This window comes from Glycine soja, chromosome 4 (assembly GCF_004193775.1).
Source record: "Glycine soja cultivar W05 chromosome 4, ASM419377v2, whole genome shotgun sequence".
Lineage (NCBI taxonomy): Eukaryota > Viridiplantae > Streptophyta > Magnoliopsida > Fabales > Fabaceae > Glycine > Glycine soja.
In genome coordinates, this window is record NC_041005.1 from 38,284,863 (window position 1) to 38,304,528 (window position 19,666).

General features: G+C 29.8%; 1 protein-coding gene across 1 annotated transcript; it reads left to right on the forward strand.

The window, feature by feature from the left end:
- The first annotated feature begins 13,171 nt into the window (after window positions 1–13,171).
- LOC114409647 (dof zinc finger protein DOF5.4-like) lies at window positions 13,172–14,876 on the forward strand. Its single transcript, XM_028373171.1, has one exon. The coding sequence runs from the start codon at window positions 13,389–13,391 to the stop codon at window positions 14,412–14,414; it is 1,026 nt and encodes a 341-aa protein (XP_028228972.1). The 5' UTR covers window positions 13,172–13,388; the 3' UTR covers window positions 14,415–14,876.
- The last annotated feature ends 4,790 nt before the right edge of the window (window positions 14,877–19,666 follow it).

Here is a 19,666-nt window from a genome sequence, read left to right on the forward strand (position 1 = left end):
TGTGGTCCTAGAAGCAGGGAAAATTTTTTCTAAGAATAGTCTCTTAAGGTCATCCCAGCTCGTGATGGACCTTGGAGCAAGGTAGTACAACCAGTCCTTTGCCACTCCCTCTAAAGAATGAGGAAAAGCCTTCAGAAATATGTGATCCTCTTGGATATCTGGGGGTTTCATGGTGGAGCAGACAATATGAAATTTCTTCAAATGTTTGTGCGGGTCTTCACCTGCAAGGCCATGAAACTTTGGAAGCAAATGAATCAGTCCAGTTTTAAGAACATATGGGACATCCTCATCAGGGTATTGGATGCACAAGCTTTCGTAGGTGAAATCAGGTGCAACCATTTCCCTTAGAGTACTCTCACGGGGTGGAGGTTGTGCCATGTTCTCAGAATGTTCAAAATCAGAATGCTCAAAATTATAATGCTCAAAATCAGGATGTTCAAAATCACCAATAACAGAATGCACAGATTCACCAGTAATGGAATGCTCAGGATGATCAAAAGGTATAAAATGATGCCTAACTAATCTATGAAATGTCCTATCTATCTCAGGATCAAAGGGTTGTAAGTCATATGGATTGCCTCTAGTCATACACTACATTCAGCATGCACAACTAGTTGCCTTGTCATGTAAATAAAGGTGTAGGTTTGAACTACAGCTACCCTCAAATGATATCCAAATAACTTTAAATTTTGTTATCAACCTTATAAAATGATGATAAGATAGCACAAAAAATTTCAGACAAAAATTCAAAGTCTAACTATGGAAGCTAAAAATGGTAGGTTGAGAAAAATAAGTGAATAAAACTTGAAAAAATAAAAAACTTTTGACAGAATCACTTTTTTTTGGACGATGGAGACCTCAGCCAGCCTATGGCCAACTACCACGGCATAGGAAATTTTTTTCTACCCCAAATACATATATAATAATTGTGATTCTGGTAACCGGAGCAAAAGTTATGGCCGTTTGAAGTTTTGACAAACACAAAATTTGCTACTTTTTTGGAACTTTCAAATCTGACCAAACTAAAGGCTCTAGTTATTTTTCCCACAAAATATAGATTAAAAGAAGTTACCACAAAAAAAATTCAGCCAAAAATAACAAACCTAGCTACTAAAACAAAAAATCTCAAATAATTCAGCATGGGTGGTCGCTAAAATTCGTCGCTACATGATTTCTATTACTACTCTGTTTTGCCGCAAGTAAAAGTGGTCGCTAAGTCCGTCATAAAACACTATTCATAGCAAAACACCCAAAACTGAAACAGGGGAAGCACTTAACAGAAAAACTAAAATAGAACACACACTAAACAAAATACCAGGACACTAAACAACACTAACACACATACTAACATAACACTAACAATTAAACATAAAACACAAAATAATTAAACACTAACACGACACTAGCTATTATGAACCTTTGGACACTGCTCCCCGGCAACAGCGCCAAATTTGATCGAGGTCGTACCCGAATCAAATAAACATGAAAATGCAGTAACTAGGAAGTGATCCTAGGTCGTTTCCCAACGAGCAATGATAAACCAAATGTTCATAATATACTTGCAGTAACAGTAACGATTGGGGGGGTTGTTTGTTTTGTGATTTAATGAACAAAACAAGTAAACTGGAATACGAAACTAATAATATTAAAAACGGTTTGTTTCCTCTGATTCAGAAGCCATTCTCTTGTCCTGGGTTATGGAGAATTCGTCCCAAACAGTTAACCACTTAATCCAACCCTATTTCAATTTACTAAGCGAAAATCAACTTAGGGTTGTCAATACGTGATTAGGCAACACATACACCAGTTAGCCCTTCGTCCATTAAGCATGAACGCAAGTTAGGCTCAGAGGCAATCAATCGAACACAAAGCGTGCACAGATTAATGTTAACAAATTTGGGTTAACTGGTGAAGGGAAAACTACCAGGAAGCCACATTATAAACGAAACCTCAAAGAGAGTTGAGCTTCGTCCTCAAAAGGAAACAACACCAGAATATTTAGTCTTCCATAGATTCAAACAGAAAATGTAAATGAAACTAAAAGCATAAATGTAAACGAAGCAGAAACGTAAATGAAGCATAAATGTAAATGAAGGCAGAAGAAGAAACAAGAACGAAATTGTAATTAGAAGCAGAAAATGGAAAATTGCATTACGTGAACAGTAGCATTAGAATAGAAAAACGTAAAAACCATAAACCCTATGCTCTAAATAATAGTCTAACAGAATAGCCTTGCATGAATCCCAAGGCTGCTATTTAAAAAGAGTCACTCAAAGTCACTGGGCCTTATTACAATATTCTGGCCCAAAACGGAATAAACACTGAACCACATTAAATAAAATTGCAATCTCCTAATTAGAAATTAACTAAGGTAAGCGCTGCTTTATTTGCCCTCTTCAAGTCCACAACCAAAATCTAGATTAAGCCCAATGTTTCATTAATTCCTGAAACTAGATTAAAAACATCAAATTAGCTAAATGAACCCAAATAATAAAACTGCCTAATTAATTTGACAATTTAGATTAATCAGTAATTATAATGGTGCAAAAAGGGTTTAAGAAATAGAAGAAAATGATGGCACATCACACCGAACATGATTAGAAATAAGAATAAACACTCAATCAATAATCAGACTCTAAATCATATAAATTGCCTCTAATACCAAATGTAAGATAAATAATTTATCAAGTAGTTTATATGAAATTCAGAACACCGATAAATTTACTTACTTGTTGAATACGTGATCAAAAGAATCATCCATGTATACGTGTCGGTCACTTGAAATCCAAAAGATAATAAGTCTTCCTCTGTCTGATCACACACGCTCAAACTCTAGAGTTCTCAATGGGACAAACCCTAGATAGCAACTAATGACACAACGTCAAAGGAGACTTAGTCTTTCTATTTATTAACCATAGGTGTCTCTCATCATGGGCCTAGTGGCTCAGCCCACACTATTTCTCGCACTCATCAGAATTAGGTGTCCAAAGTTCATTACCATTAATCACATTATTTAGTGGGCTTAAATATTAACCCATTTTTGGAAAAACAAAATATTACAATTAATTGTAGCCCACAGTAATTAATAGGAAAATTCTAACATATTCATGATAATTAACTTGCAAACTTGAATTCACCAAAACCGCACGATTCCACCATTGTGTTGGATTTTGTGAGTATTTGGATCAAATTTAACCTAATATAATCCATTCAAACCCAATTATGTGGGGGTTGGATAATGGATTTTAATTATTGAAACCCACTTAACAACCTTTATTCTTATACATCATCATCAAATTTACTTAACAACCTAATTGCTCAAGAAAAATACTTTAACAAAATTACTTTTAATACATCTAAATTTCTAAGTTAATTAGTTAATTACTAACTTTGAATCTCCTCTTATCAAAACATGTTTTGCACCTAATTTTATTAAGGTTTTTAAACCAACTATCAATGCTTCATATTATGTTTCATTATTTGAACATACAAGTCTAATTTCAATAAAAATCTCAAAGGTATATTATTTGAAGATATTATAACAATACATATTCCAAAACCATCTATATGCTTAGAACCATCGAAATATAACACCCAAGGTTTTATTCCTACAAATCATTCTAAAATTTCTACATGAGTAAGATCAACTAAGAAATCTGCTATAGTCTAACCTTTAATAGCTTTTAATGGCACAAAATTTAAAGAAAATTTAGTTAGTGCAAGATCCAATTTACCTATTCTATTATGCAATATAAACTTAGATAACATAAATTTTATGACATTATTTTGAGATAGAACTTGAACATTGAAATGTCTTATATAATACTTAAGTTTAGTACAAGAGAAATACAAGCAAAAACAACTTTTCAATAGGAGGACTATATCAAGTTTCAATATCATTCAAAATTCAACTAAGATAATAAATTATAAATTTTATGTCATTTTCATCTTCTTGCATCAACATGCTTGCAATGGTCAAATTTGATGTTGAAATATACAACTTAAGATCTCTTCCTTCCACAAAAGGCACTAAAACTAATGAGTTTGCAAGAAATTTCTTGATGTCATTGAAAGCATCTTGGTATTCTTGTTCCTATCAAAAATCAACTTTATTCTTTAGTTCCCATCATAAATTTCTCGATTTCCTTTTGATGGATAACAAAACCAGGAATTTACCTGCAAATACACCAAAAACACATTTTAAAGGATTCATTTTTTAATCCATGTTTTCTCATTCTTTCAAATGATAATTTCAAATGCTTTAGGTGGTCATTTCTTAACTCAGACTTTACAACCACATCATCAATATATACTTGCATAAATTTGTCGATTTAATCATGAAAAAATAAATTAATGGTTCTTTGATAAGTTGCACCAACATTTTTTAGACCAAATGACATAATTGTCCATTCATAAGTTCTTAATGCCCTTGGACATTGAAAAATGGTTTTCAAAATGTCTTATTCAACAATGTAAATTTGATTATAACTTGAATACCCATCTAATAGGCTTTAAAAAAATTGCATGCTACTAAATCTACCAACATATCAGCAATTGGCATAGGGTATTCATCTTTAGGAGTTGTTGAATTTAAATCCCTAAAATCTATACATAACATATTTTTCCATTCATTTTTACTAGTGGAACTATATTAGAGATCCATTCAACATACCTCATTGTTTGAATGAATTTAGCATTCAACAACCTTTCAATTTCTTCCTTGATAGCTTCCACGACATTAGGAGCCAATCTTCTTGGTGCTTGTTTAACAAGTTTCCTCCCTTCTTGAATGGGTAATCTATGCTCCACCATATCTCTGTTGAGTCCATCCATTTCATCATAATCCCATGCAAAGCAGTCCTTAAACTCCTGCAATAAAGAAATAATTTTTTCTTGAAGGCTTTGATCTAACAATTTACTAATATAAGAGGCCTTCGATCTTCTTCAGTCCCCAGATTGATTTCTTCTAAGGGATCTTGTGATTCCATTTTCTTTAAGTTAGGAGACATAGATTTTCAAAACCTAATGATAATGGTGAATTATCATATATGCAATCTAATCTTAATCTTTCACCATTATGCTCAAAATCATCTCCTACTATCTTGTCATTGTTCCTGATTTTGAGCCTCGTGGTACTTTTTTCATCATTCAATTTTTCTTTGATGACCTTAGTAATCATTCTTTCTTCCTTTACGGTCATAGTAGTTGTTTTGATTTTATTTACGGCCACAGTAGCCGCTTTGACTTTCTTTCCATTCAAATCCTTTTCTATGGCTCTCTTAGTCATTTTATTGAAACAATCAGTCATATAGGCCAAAATTCGAGCCATAAAGCTCGAATACGTTGTTGAAGGATTCATATCTCTTTGATGGTGGTTGTTTTCTTGATGGCCTTATTAATCAACAGAAATCATCTTTTAGTCTTCTTGTTCACATAGTATGAGTCCTCAATATCGAAAGGTGCAGTAATTGACAGTATCTTATCACTTTCATCAGCAAACGAAGCACAAACCCCATAAGAAGTTTGATCTGCTTCTGCAACTTCTAACTTGCCATTTTCATTCCATAAAAAGATTTTCTGATGCACAGTCGAAGGAATAACACCCATCTTGTGGATCGACTATCTTCGAAACAGCATGTTAAAGCTTACTTGAGAGGATACCACAACAAACACAATAGGCCTCCTTTGACTTCCAACAAATACATGTAAACAGATGATTCCATCTGAACTATATGTCTTTCCACAAAAGTCAAACACAACTATATTATAAGGAATAAGATCATCAATAGTCTTACCAAACCTTCATAGATTTTGGTAGAATGTTGATAGTTGCTCCTCCATCCACCTGAATTTTGTTGATAATCTGATCCTCCACCATAGTAGTTAGATTAAGGGGCTTCATATGAGATTTCTTTTCATCTGAAGGTGGACCAAACACAGTAGCATGATGATAAAGAGTGAAACAAAACACTTGAGTCACCCAAACAGCCTTTGGACTCAAAGAAGGATCCTCAAAACACTATTCCCTTGCATAATCTCTTATCACATAGTGAAATTGATATTCCTCGGTGAATTCAACAAGTAAGATTAAGACAATTTCACAAATTGTTTCGATGGAGTCTTCAAATCTTGATTCAGAAAAATAAGTAACCACTTCGTTTTCTTCACCCATTTTAATTGGGGTGTTCTTTTCAAAACTAGGGGGAGAGCCTTCAGTGATCCTATAAAAATATATGGTTTCATACCATTGTTCTTCTATTGCTCCAAGATTTCACTCTTTCTCAATCTTTGATGTCTTCTCCACTAGGTTTTCGACATGTTCCTATTCACCCATGGTGGACTCTGATAGTGATATAACATCCTCTTGGGAACCTTTAGTAGTTCCATCTCTTTGAGGCACATAATTGTTCAGCTTAAATGGTTATCATCAATAACTGTTGATGTCCCTGTCAAATCCATCTATTCGAAGGGACTCCACCATGTGAGACATATGTAGACCTTCTTTGAGAAATATTGTATGGTTTTTGCACTTGACTCACAGTCATATTGATTTTTTGCTTTCCCTTCCCTTTAGCATCAACTTCTTGAATTTTCTGATAATTCTTGCAAATTAGAAGCTTCGAAAGCCATTGTTGTAGTTTTATCAAGCACAACACTAAATCAAGGGCAAATCATCACTTCTTTCCCAGCTTTATGCTTCTTTGTTAGAAACTCCAGCAACATATCCCCAGTATATGGGAATACATATTCTTCTTCTTTCTCGAATTTTTCCAAAGCTTGATTAACTTCATCTTCAGAAAAAAGAGTTTCAAGCTTTGAAGTACCAATCAAAGCCCTTACCATCAGAATCTTGACAGGTTCAACATAATTGGCTTGAACTTGGAAAGGATTAGTATCCACTTGCATAGGCTTTTCTTCAAACTTCAACATTTCTTCATCAATAGTCTTTTGTATCATATCTCTGAAAGGTAAACAACTATAAGTCCAATGTCCATAGACATATTTAAATTTGCAATATCTATTTCCTTTTCTTTGCTCAAATGTTGTAATTTTATGATCATCACTAAGTGCAATTTGTTTATCCTTTAATTATACATCAAAAATTTTATCAGACTTAGTAACGTCAAAACTATATTTTGAGTTTACAAATTTTTTTTCTTCTGGTTTTAACAATTGACAAATATAAGGAGGACCATATTGTAATTTTGCTAAATAAACTTCATTTTCCTAATTATCGAAATCTATGTCTTGAAAATTTACATAATTATCATACTCATTGTAATCCTCTGATATGTAACTTTATCCTTTCTATTTTTGTCAAATTTCCTATTTCTTTCTTTCTCATATTTTATTTGTTCAATCCTTCTTACCTTTTCTACCAATTGTGTCATATCCCTAATTTTTTTATTTACTAACTTTTTACAAATCGAAAATTCCAAGCGTACAGCAACCATTCAAACCAATTCATGTTCAGTGATTTGTGTATAATATCTAGATTTCATTTGTTGAAACCTATTTAGATAATCCTCAATTAATTCACTATTGAATCTTTTCATAGTGGCCAAATCAATCAAGTTCACTCAAGTTTCTCCTCTAAAGAAATGTTCATGAAACAATCTCTCAAGTTGAGCCCAAGTGTAGAACAAATTTTGTGGTAAAGTAGTAAACCAAGTGAAGACACTTTTTGTTAAAGAACTAGGAAAATACTTCAGTTTAAGGAATTCATCTATGGTCAAATCACCATATTTAATTTAGTATTGAGCCACATGTTCTACAATAGATTCTCCTTATTCTCATGCAAATTTTCAGTACTTTAGGATTTTACAACCCCTTGGTAATTCAGATTGTAACACACAGTCAATAAAAGCAAAAACAAAATATGGTTGATTTGCATATCCTATTTTGAAACAATATCTATTTAAGGCTTGTTCTATCATTTGATCAATTTATGGGTTTTGAACCACATCATGGCCCAACCTAACATTTTGAATATTTTGCCCCCCTAAGTAATTGATTTCGTGGAACATTAAGCAAACCTTCATTAGTATTTTGATTTCTATTAACCGATAAAGGATTTTGATCAATTGGTTGTCCTACTTCATTTGTTAATCCTATCTGAGGATTTCTTAGGTCATTTCGATTATTCTAGATTGGTTGTTCCTTTATTGGAATTTCATGAATTATTGGTCTATTGATAGGTTGATTTCTAGGAATAGCCAAAATAACTCCAATTTGAGTTAAAATCTCATTCATTTGTTGATAACTTTCATTAGTAGTTCCCAACATGTTGATGTCATATGATTGATCAAAGTATTGATCATTTCATGATTGCTATGATCAATTTGTTTTCTAAATACTGATAGAGTTTCATTAGAAACTCTAGTCAAAACCATGCTACCATCTCCCATCCTACCTTAAGTGGAAACTTCCATGTTTCTTAATTGTTCGGCACTATAACCATGACTACTGCCCCCAAGTTCTAAATGTCTATTTGTTCTTCTACTAACCATAATGGGTGGCATAACAAGCTGAATGGTGGCACACATATGGTCTTGTAATCGAAACTGGTGGAGTATTAGTATTTTTTATCATATTCCTTTGTGGCAAAGTGGTTTCGACAGCAGATGTGTAAACTTGTGAGCACATCATGTTTTGGCCTATTGCACATATAACATCATTGTTTGGCTGACTCATAGCCATGACAACTTCACTATTTATCCCTGTATATGGCACTGGTTGAATTTTTTCATTATTATTATTATTATTAGAACTATTTGTAGCATTGCTATTATTATTGTTGTTGTTATTATTATTATTGTGGTTTTTCCATATATTTCTTGAGGTTTTCATCCTATCACTTCTTAATATCATTCAACTCTTCTTAATACTTGTTATTGAAATTGAAAGTTATGGTAACTAGACCCACTTGGTGTGCTAATTTGTTAGTCGTGAAAATTGTAAATAGTTTTCTTAAAAAAAATTTATATCCATCAAGTAATAATTTTCACAAGTAATTTTATTAACAAATAAATGTTTAAGTGTGAGACATAGAATCCATTTTCCATTGTAAGCTTTTTTTCATTGAATAAGCAACTATAGTTTTCAACTTAAGAGTATTGCCTAAGTATTGATAAAAATAGTAATAATAATTTCTTTAGTAATATCCATTGCAACAATTTATGTATAAATAGTTTCTAATGATTTCAGTAATAATAATTTCAATATAAATATTTTTCGACAGTAATAATGTTGATGATAAATTTAGTCATACACGTTGTAAGAATTATATTAATAATTTTGATAATAATAAGCAATGGAGATTTGATGAAAGCACAATTTAGAGAAGAAATGGAGATTGGAAAGAAATAAGGGTTCAGATAAATTCATAAAAGTAAATGAAAGTAAATTTTATTAAAAGTGGGATGAATACATACACTTTGACCTTTGAACCGATAATCATTTTTGTGTGAGCGACATGAGTGATGTTTGAGATTTTGAGAGATAGTGATTCAATCTAAAAAAAATAGTTGTCGATGTCTTTTTTATAGACTTCGATATAAAAATAACGGTCGAATTATATGATTTCAACATATGTATAAATAAATTCCTAATTACTTAAATCCAACGACTTTGATTGTCTTCACTTGATCTATTTCGCCAAACCCTTATAACCTCCATTTAGAATTCAAATTTATCCGAGCGCTTGTTTCTTCATGTGTGTACTAATGCTATCAAAATCATTTTCATCAAAGTAACACCTTTCAAGTGCATAGAATAACATCAAAGACTATTTTATCGAAATAACATTTTTTTATGAGAATAATTAATCTTTTATACTTCTTTTGCCTTTACTATTATTCCTTTCTCATCAAAATAATAGTCATAGAAAATGAATTACGTTTTCAAACTTAGAAATTTTTCACAACAGAGATCACAACTGGTAATTTTTATTATGTAATTTTTTATTAATATGTAAATTTTATTAATTATGCGGTGATAATTGAGTGATTTCAACTATTTTTATCATTTTAAATAAAATATAATTTAATTATTTTTTTTACTATAAAAAAATATTTCGCATAAGAATAGTCTAAATAAATCTCTTATTTTTTAAAATTTAATAACTTATAAGTAAGATAATTATAGCTTAATAAATAAATTATTGATAAAATATAAGAATGCGAGTTTTTTGGTGGGATTCATTTAAGAACTCGGAAAAAGGTGCTCGGTTGAGGAAATTGGGTGCTTATGAGATGTTCACATTAAGAAGAGTACAAATGATGCATACAAATGGAGATGCTCACTACTAAAAAATAATTGTTCCATTAGAGCTAAAAAAAACAAAATCAGTTAAAATTAAATGTAAAATATAATATCTAAAAATAAAGTTTGTTAAAATATAATTTTATATGACTGAATTATCTTTTCTTAATATTTCTATTTTTTTTCTTCCTCTTTTTTCTTGTAACCAAACAAGTGAAAATAAGTCACTCTATATCTTTTCTTCTTACTTCAATTAATCCAAATAATATAATATTTGATGCAAAAATCACTTCAATTAATATCTCTTTTATGTTTGTCTTCTCTAATTCCTTCCTCTCAAAATCACTTCCTGAGCACATGAAGAGTATTCTTAACAAAAATGCAAGTTTCGAAAAGTAATATTTTTTATAATTAATAAAAATAGACAAAATAAAATTATATGCATAGATTTAAAACATATTTAAGCTTTAATTTCTTGATATACACAAGTTACAAATATTTTATAATAAAATTATATGATTCATATAATATACTTATTCGACATTTTATTGTACAATGTTTTCCTTTTTCATTATTATACAAAACAACTAGTGTAATTCCCCGCACCCTGCACAGGTATTGAGTTTATATTTTATGTTTTTTATATTATTATATTTTTATAATATATTTATTAGTATTTTTAAATTTTATATATGTTAGTATCTATGTAAAAAATATATAAAATAATAATGAATATTCGTATATATTCAAATAGTTTTATATTATAAGTGTCTAATTGTGCATATGGATGCCAATGGGCGGAGCGAACGCAGGCATAGTCACCACCATACACTAGTCATGTGCTCGATCGTTACTCACACGATATCTGTTGAATAGATACATGTGGATTTTTCTAATATCCGAGGATATCCACGGGTATGCACTGATATTTTTGCAAAAATAAAAAATAGTTTAAAATTATTTTAACAAACATTTCTATTGTAATTTTTATTTATTTTAAAATTTTCTTGAAAAAGTAATTTTAATTGTTACAACTAAAGTTATTCAAATATTTTACAATCTACACAATTAAAAGTTCCCATGAACAATTTTAAATAAATAAATAAATTTTGTGAACTCTAAACAAAACCATCTAAAAATTACTCTCTTAAATATAAATTTAAATAAAAAGTACACTTGTCCAGATAAAATTATATTCCAAAACATATGTACAAATAAAAAATATTTATAATGGTTTTTATAAAGAATATTTACATATTTAAGTTTGGTAAAAAAAAATATTTAAATATTTTAATATTAACATGAACATGTATCCATGAGTAAGTACAAGGATATTCGCTCATGTTTATTAACAATCAAGCAATGAAAATACATACAGGACACGACTCTACTCGTTATCCGTGAGTAATGTGAGTATCCACTAAAAACACTCTCAGTATCTATTACAAATTTTATTAAATATTTACGTTAAGATCGTCACCACAACCATCAATATTGCCACAACCATCACCTTATGATTGCCCTTATGATCAGTGTTGTTGCCACCAACATAAATATTAGTGTTGTTGTTGTTGTTATTGTCACTATCGCGGTCATTCTCATATGATACATCATTTTTACATATATGGTGTTGGTGATGATAGGAACAATAACAGTGAGCATGTTGGTGGTGACAGTGGTTGACGATTATGATGATTTGCGGTGGCGGACATGACAATTGTGACAAAAATAATGATGGTGATAATAAGTTTGAGATAGAAGAAAGTTATAAATTAATTCTTAAGATATTTGATTTTTTGCATGATAAATCTTACATAGATTTTATGCTTAGATAAAATTTTAATTTGAATTTAAGATATTTTAATTTTAACCTTTCATTTCAATCTAACAATTAAGATTAATCATTCTTATTCTCACATAAAATAGTCATTCTCATATTATATGTCATATATATTCAATAATCATGAAAATAAAATTTTCAAAATAAAGCATGCAAAATTTAATTAATTCAAAACATTTTTCATAATAATTATAATAAAATTATATTTTTTTAGTATAAAAGATACATTTTTTTTAAAAAAAGTTCAATTTAAATAATCATTAGATTTAATTTCTCATTTGATTTCTATAATTTTATTATTTGTACCTTTTAGTTTCTATAATTTAAAAGTGATATTTTTAATTTCTATAATTTGTATTTTAATTCTTTTTAATCTCTATAGTTTAAAAGTAATTTTTTTTAATCTTTATGATCTGTATTTTAATTCTTTTTTAATCTTTATAGTTTAAAAATAATTTATTTAGTCTCTATAATTTATATATATATATATATATATAATTTTTACAAATTAATTATAAATTATCAATTATTTTTTTATTACAAATTATATTAAGATAAATTAATTATCAATTACTTGTTAATATTTTTATAATTAATTATAATGAATAATATTACTTGATGATAAGGATTAAAAGAGAATTAAAATATAAAATATAAAATTAAAAAGATTACTTTTAAATTATAAAGATTATAAGAGAATTAAAATACAAATAATAAGAAAAAAAATTACTTTTAAGCTTAAAAAACTAAAAAAAATTAAAATATAAATTATAGAAAATAAAAAAATTACCTTTAAATTATATAAGATCTAAAATATATAATATATGAAATTATTGAAAACAACCGAGTAATTAAACCCAATCATTAATAAAAAAACATTTCAGTAAATGTTCGTTTTAAGACCTGTATGTTGGAGGATTGTTCCGTACTTTCGAAGCCTCTGTGTGGTGGCCCATCCCGTGCACAAGGCTGTTTCGGTCAATTGTTTTGAAAAATGTTAGAAAAATAGAAGATAGCGATACGAGACGAGCAGTGTATTAGCAGTGCTCTGCAGAGATATTTGTCAGTCCGAAGACTCTTTCTCTCTTCTCTTTCACGCTATTCCCCGAAACCTTGTTTCCACACTGACACACACTCCTTCACCCAACACCAACAGAACAATAAAACATAGTACACTACACAGTGAAAAAGAGAGAGAACTCTCTCTTCTTTCTTTCTTTCTTTCTTTCTCAGTCACATAACACAAAAAACATTACTAAACTTCAGGTTTCGTTTGTGGCCGGAAATGCAGGAAATACACTCCATCGGCGGCGGAAGGTTCTTCGGCGGCGGCGGCGACCGGAGGCTGAGGCCGCACCACCAGAACCACCACCAGCAGCCGCCGATAAAATGCCCCCGCTGCGACTCACTCAACACCAAGTTCTGCTACTACAACAACTACAACCTCTCCCAGCCGCGCCATTTCTGCAAGAACTGCCGTCGCTACTGGACCAAAGGCGGCGTCCTCCGCAACGTCCCCGTTGGCGGCGGTTGCCGGAAATCAAAACGCTCCAACAAGCCCAAAACCACCACCTCAGCCGCCGCCACCACCAGCAGCAACAATAACAATAACAACCCTTCCTCTTCCTCGGAAACCGCTGCGGCAACCGCACCAACGCCACCACAACAACCGCCTCCGCCACTTGAGCTAGAGCATAATTCTCACTCTCACTCCAGCAGCGAAAGCTCCACTTATACCGTCGCTGCCACGGAGGCCATGTCAGCGCCGACAACGAATGCGGTGTCGAACAACAATTTATTACTTGACAACAACCGTGAGTCGAAGATGTTCGCTAACCCTAACCCCTATTTAGAGCAGAGTCGTAGTGGTGGCCTTTTCTCTGACATAGAGAGCTTCAGCAGCCTCGTCAATTTAAACAACCAAGCATTGGGGTTTGGGTTTGGGAACAATAATAGCAACATCAGCATCCTCGATGCGACGTCGTTTCGGTTTGGTGTTAGTGTTACTAATCCGCACGGGAATGATCAGGTGCTTGCGGCACCAGGTGGAGGCCATGGTCAGTGGCAACAACAACAGCAGAATCATCATGAGTTCGGTACGGCGTCGTTTCTTGATCACACCGTGCCGCTTGAGTTTTCTTCGCTGCAGCATAAAGCTGGGCATCAGGGAGGGTTTGGACCGTTGGATTGGCAACCCGGTGGGGATCAAGGTTTGTTTGATCTTCCTAACACTGTTGATCAACCTTACTGGACACACCACACTCATTGGTCTGATCAAGATAATCCTTCTTCTCTCTTTCATCTTCCCTGAAAGTACTCAAGAAATTTCTCTTTTTTTTTGTTTTTTATGACCTGAGAGGAAAAGCGTAAAAGAATATTTGTTTGGAGTCTAAAGCAACGTAGAAAAACAAATTGGAAGAGAACCTGGAAGGAACTTCTAATTAAAATATGTAAATTTCTGGTTTTTTTACTTTTCTTTTTTTGGGGAGGTGATTGGGCTTGATCATAAGTAGTGATGTTCTAATGTTCATGTGAAACTAACATCCATGTTAGTTTTTTTTGCTTATGTTTTATTTTATGTACTTATTATTTGGAATTTATTTACTAGGGGGGAAAACATAGGAGCGTTTTACTTTTTAATATATACTGGGGATTGGTGCTGTAACAATTGTTGTTTGGTTGCGTGTTTGGGATTGTAATCTTATTCTGGCGTGTTTGAGATGCTATTTTCATCCGCACTATTGATGGCTATGAATTTGAAAATGACTCAAAACACTTCGTTTATAATGTGCCACGTCATGGTACATGTTGATAATGACGATAATCATGGCCTGATTTAAGCTTATGGTGATTTTTTTTAACCTTTCATCGTGTAAATTAAAAAAGAGACCTAATTAATTTGAAATTCTGATAGAAAACAAATAAAAATGAATTAAGAATTACTTTTGTTATTTATTAAATTTAAATATTATTCAAACAATTCAATTTTATTATATTAATTAGTTATGTCTAATGATTTGATTTACTTATGGTGGTCTTTGTCATGGTGAATGATAATTTGATCAGGAATGAATATAAATAAAAAAAGAATATAGGAGAAGGGATATTTATATGATTGTAGTGCGATATTGCGATGGAGGAAGGGAAAGGGAAAGGGAACAGTGTGGGGGCTGGAGGGTAGCGAGAAGTCACATCGGCGATGATGACTCCACGTGGCGGTAGTGATGAGGGGTCTAAATGGTGAGTAGGACACGTAGGTTTGGGTGACAAGACATGAATGTGATGTGGGGTTGGGTTTGGTTTGGGTGTGGACTGTGACTGTGGTTGTTGATTCTGAAGTGGGGTGATGATGGATCAATCAATCACTTAGATGCAAAACAGAGTGTGTGTGTGTGTTAAGAGAAGGCTATAAGGTAGAGGAAGAGAAATACTAATGATCAGGATGGAGTGGTGGAGAAGAAGACAGAGCAGATAAATATTGAAGGGGAGGGTGATGATGATGAGGCATCTGAGGTGAAGGTAGTTGTTACTTGCTTATTGATGATGCAGGTGGGTGGGTCCAGCAGCTTATGGTGCAAGTGCGTTATGTGCCCCGGGTGAGCGGTGTGTTAATTTCAGTTAAAATTAATTTTGAAACGTTGTGATTTATATTTAAATATTTTATTATAAAATTAAAATTTAATATATTGCCCTTATTTAAGATCTGACGAAAAAGCTTTTTTTTTTCAACTCACATCTGAAATATTTTTTTAATGTAAAATCAAACATAAATTTGTAATTAATAAGTTGTTGTAATTTTTTTTATATTTATCTATAAATTTTACGTATAACAAATAAAATAAGATAAAATTACAAATTTGATCCTTTGTCTTAGAATTCGATTTTATTTTTTTATAATTTAATTTACGAATTTAGTCTCTTAGTTTTTTCAATCATTTTATTTCAGCCTCCAATTGATGGTTAATTATTTACCTTAACCGTCACGTGTCATGTTGTTATTGGACATTAATTGTCACGTGTCATGTTTTCATTGGATGTTAATTTTATGTACCCAAACGTCAACCTCCAATAACACGCGACACGTGACGGTCAATATCCAATAAAAACGTGACACGTGGAGGTCAATGCAAATAATTAGTCGCTAATGTCCAATTTCGGAGGTGAGAGTGAAATAACGGGGTTGCAAATTGAGGGACTAAATTCATAAATTAAATCAAAGGGGGACCAAAATCAAATTCTTAGACAAATAGGAAGATTAAATTTTCAATTTTACCAAAAAAAAAATAAGTATATAATTTATTTTCTTCCAATCTTTGAAAAAAAGTATGTTAAAAAAAGTGATAATATTTAAACTCAATTTTCAATGTGTTTAATCATATTTTTTACTTAAAAGAGAAAAAGGTATTATGAAAGAAGACCATATTTTTTATTATTACATAAAAAATATTATTATGTTTAATTATAAATTATCATATGAGAAATGTTATTGATTAAAATTTATTAAAAATCATCCATTTTGGTGAATTCTACTTCAATATTAAGAGAGGATCATTAAATGATAAATAGATATATCAAAATTGATGATTTTCACCAAATTTCAATCAATGACTATATTATGTTCAATCAATCATTTTAGTTAGTTTTTAACTTTTATAATAATTGAAAAACTTATTTGATTGCTTAGCAAACAAGTTTTTTTAATAACTTCTAACGTTTTTTAAACGCTGCTTAAAGTAGCGTTTTTAAAAATGATAACTTTTAATTTTTATAATTTATTCCCTTTTTATCCTTAAAATATTTATTTCATTTTCTTATTACCTTTTTAAAATATGTGATTTTACATTTTCTAATTATTTAAACAATTAATTTTAACGAACATCTATGATTTAATAAGTTAGTTTAAAAGTTTTAAGCTACCAGCAAAGTTTGTAGCTAGTTTACCTGCTTAGTAGAAAAATGTTAAAGAGAATGTCACTAGCATTCCTTATTACTACTATTGAATGTAATATTAATTATTCTTTTTCACCAATACCCTACTAATGTCACTTTTGTTTTTTAATCTAATATTAATATTATTCTCTTTCATCTATTTAATAAGATTATTTTTGTAAAATTACTACTCTCTTTTATTTAATTTTCTTTGCATGTGTAAAACAACTTTGGACAACACTTATTTTGGGACAAAGAGAATATCTATGATAAATTTATTTGACTCAAGTGTAAGTATGAAATAAATCATGTTGAAAAATGAATACTCACCTTGCTTGTTCATGATTCCTAACAAAGATTAGTCAATATCTCTAACTGTGAATATTTCGTACCAATATCATAATCAACAAAAAATATGATAAATTTATTATCTTTATAATAAATATTTTAAAAATTACATTTGTTTTAATTTTTAATTAGTTAATACTATAAAATTTTTACATTAATAATACATAAAATTTAAAGGAAAAATAAGTTATATGTATTTTATACTATTATTTAATCACAAAAACTATTGTATTAACAGTTTTCTACAAAAAAAGAACTATAAATTTAGATTAATTGTAACTTTTGATTAGTCAATGTATAAAATTATATTACACTATTAATACATCATCATTAAATTTAAAATTATTTTTTTTTAAAATTTCGTACATAAAACTCATGATTTTCAAATTAAATTTCAATAATATTGCCCAATTGAATTGTACTAAGGTTATGTGACTTTGTCGATACCAAAAAGGTACTGTACAAAAAAAAAAAAAACAAGATTTTGTTGTCGTAGCCTTCTCCTTAGTTAATTTGTTGTTGCCTTGTAGGAGGAGTCCTCTTGTATTCATTCCAATTTCAAGAAGTTTTAGAGTCGGTTCATTTTGAGAAAATATTGTTTTTATATATTTTTGTTTTAAATTATAAAATTATCAACTTTGTTTTTAATATACTTTGTTTTTAAAGATTTGTATTATAAATAATGAAAATAATATTTTTTATACAAAATTTTTAAAACACAAAATAGATTAAAATGAAAGTGTCACGTTTAAAATTAAAAGTTAGAATAAGAATTGAAAATAACAAATGTTTTAAGAGTACATTTTTTTATTATAAGTTAAAATTTATCAAAATTACAAAATGTGAGTCTTCTTTCTTATTTAATTAATTTTATTTATCATTTATAATTTTTAATTAATATAAAAATGTGTTTAAAAGGGGATAAGATGCTTTTTTCTTTCCCTGTAATGCACAATTCACGATTTTGGTCACCTTATTTTTAAATCAAGATATTTAATCTTTAATTTTAGTCATTCTCTCAGTTTATTATTAGTTGATCATCCATGATCAAACCTAAACTTTGACATGACTTACTGTAATGGTGTGAAAAATTTTAAAAATCTTGTAATTTTTGAATAAAAGGTCATAGGTTCAATTTTCACTAGGAGACATTTTAAATTTTTCACACCATTTAAATCATTGTCATGTAAGTGACATGTACATAATTGATGGAAAAATCAAAATTATTTATTTTAAAAATTTTGAGAAAGTAAATGTCTTTATTTGAAAATAAAAGAACTAAGACTACAGATTGTGGGTTATAAGAAAATTGAAAATGCATTTTAGCCATAGAAAAAATGTTATACTCTTCCAACTTTTTTGTGATACTAAATATTAATGAGAGTTGAGTCTAACAAAAGAGGTTATTATTCTAAAACATTGTGAACCAATATTATTCTTGAAAATTATTCAAATTTAATATTTGAGCATATCTTATCTTTTTCATTTCACAATAAGTATCACATTTGAAAAAAATGTTTTCAAATAAGAGTTATGTTAATTTTTCAATGTAATATTAATTTTTCCCACTAATATTCTTATTAAGTTTATTTTAGTTTTTTAATATAAGAATATCACTATTCTCTTTCACTTATTTAATAAGGTTAATTTTATGAAATTATTATTATTTTTATATATTTATTAATTTTTTTATTTGTGTAAAATAACTTAGAAAGATATTTATTTTGGAACTAAAGAAAAATAGTTATCTTTTACATTTTTTTATCATAACAAACTTAGTTAATTGGAATGGTGTCATATAAGCTTCAATTAGTGTTATAAGGATGAAGAAATTGACTATTATAGGTTCTAGATTCTATACGTGTTTGACAGTAAAAACTAGGTGACTGACATATATTTATTGCCATTATGACAACCATGTGTTAACTTTTGACTGTTAAAATGCTAATATAGGAGAGTAAATGAACGTTTGACCTTACTTATTTAGGCTTATACCTTTGAAAGTGATTTGTGATACTTTTGTAAGTTTTTAATTTACTTCAATAAATTTTTTGAACAAAAATCAAATGAGTTTGGTTTTTTTTTTAGCCTACTTTAGTAAGTTTTACTTTCCAAATTGTGAATAAGTTTGTAGGTTATATTTTGAAAAATTAATTGAAAAGTTAACTTATTAAATTATAAAAGTGTGTTTATTAAGATATTTTAGTTAATTTTTTATTTTTTTTACTAGTTAAAAAATTTGTTTTATGATAAATGAATTTTTTTAATAGTTTCTAACGGTTTTTA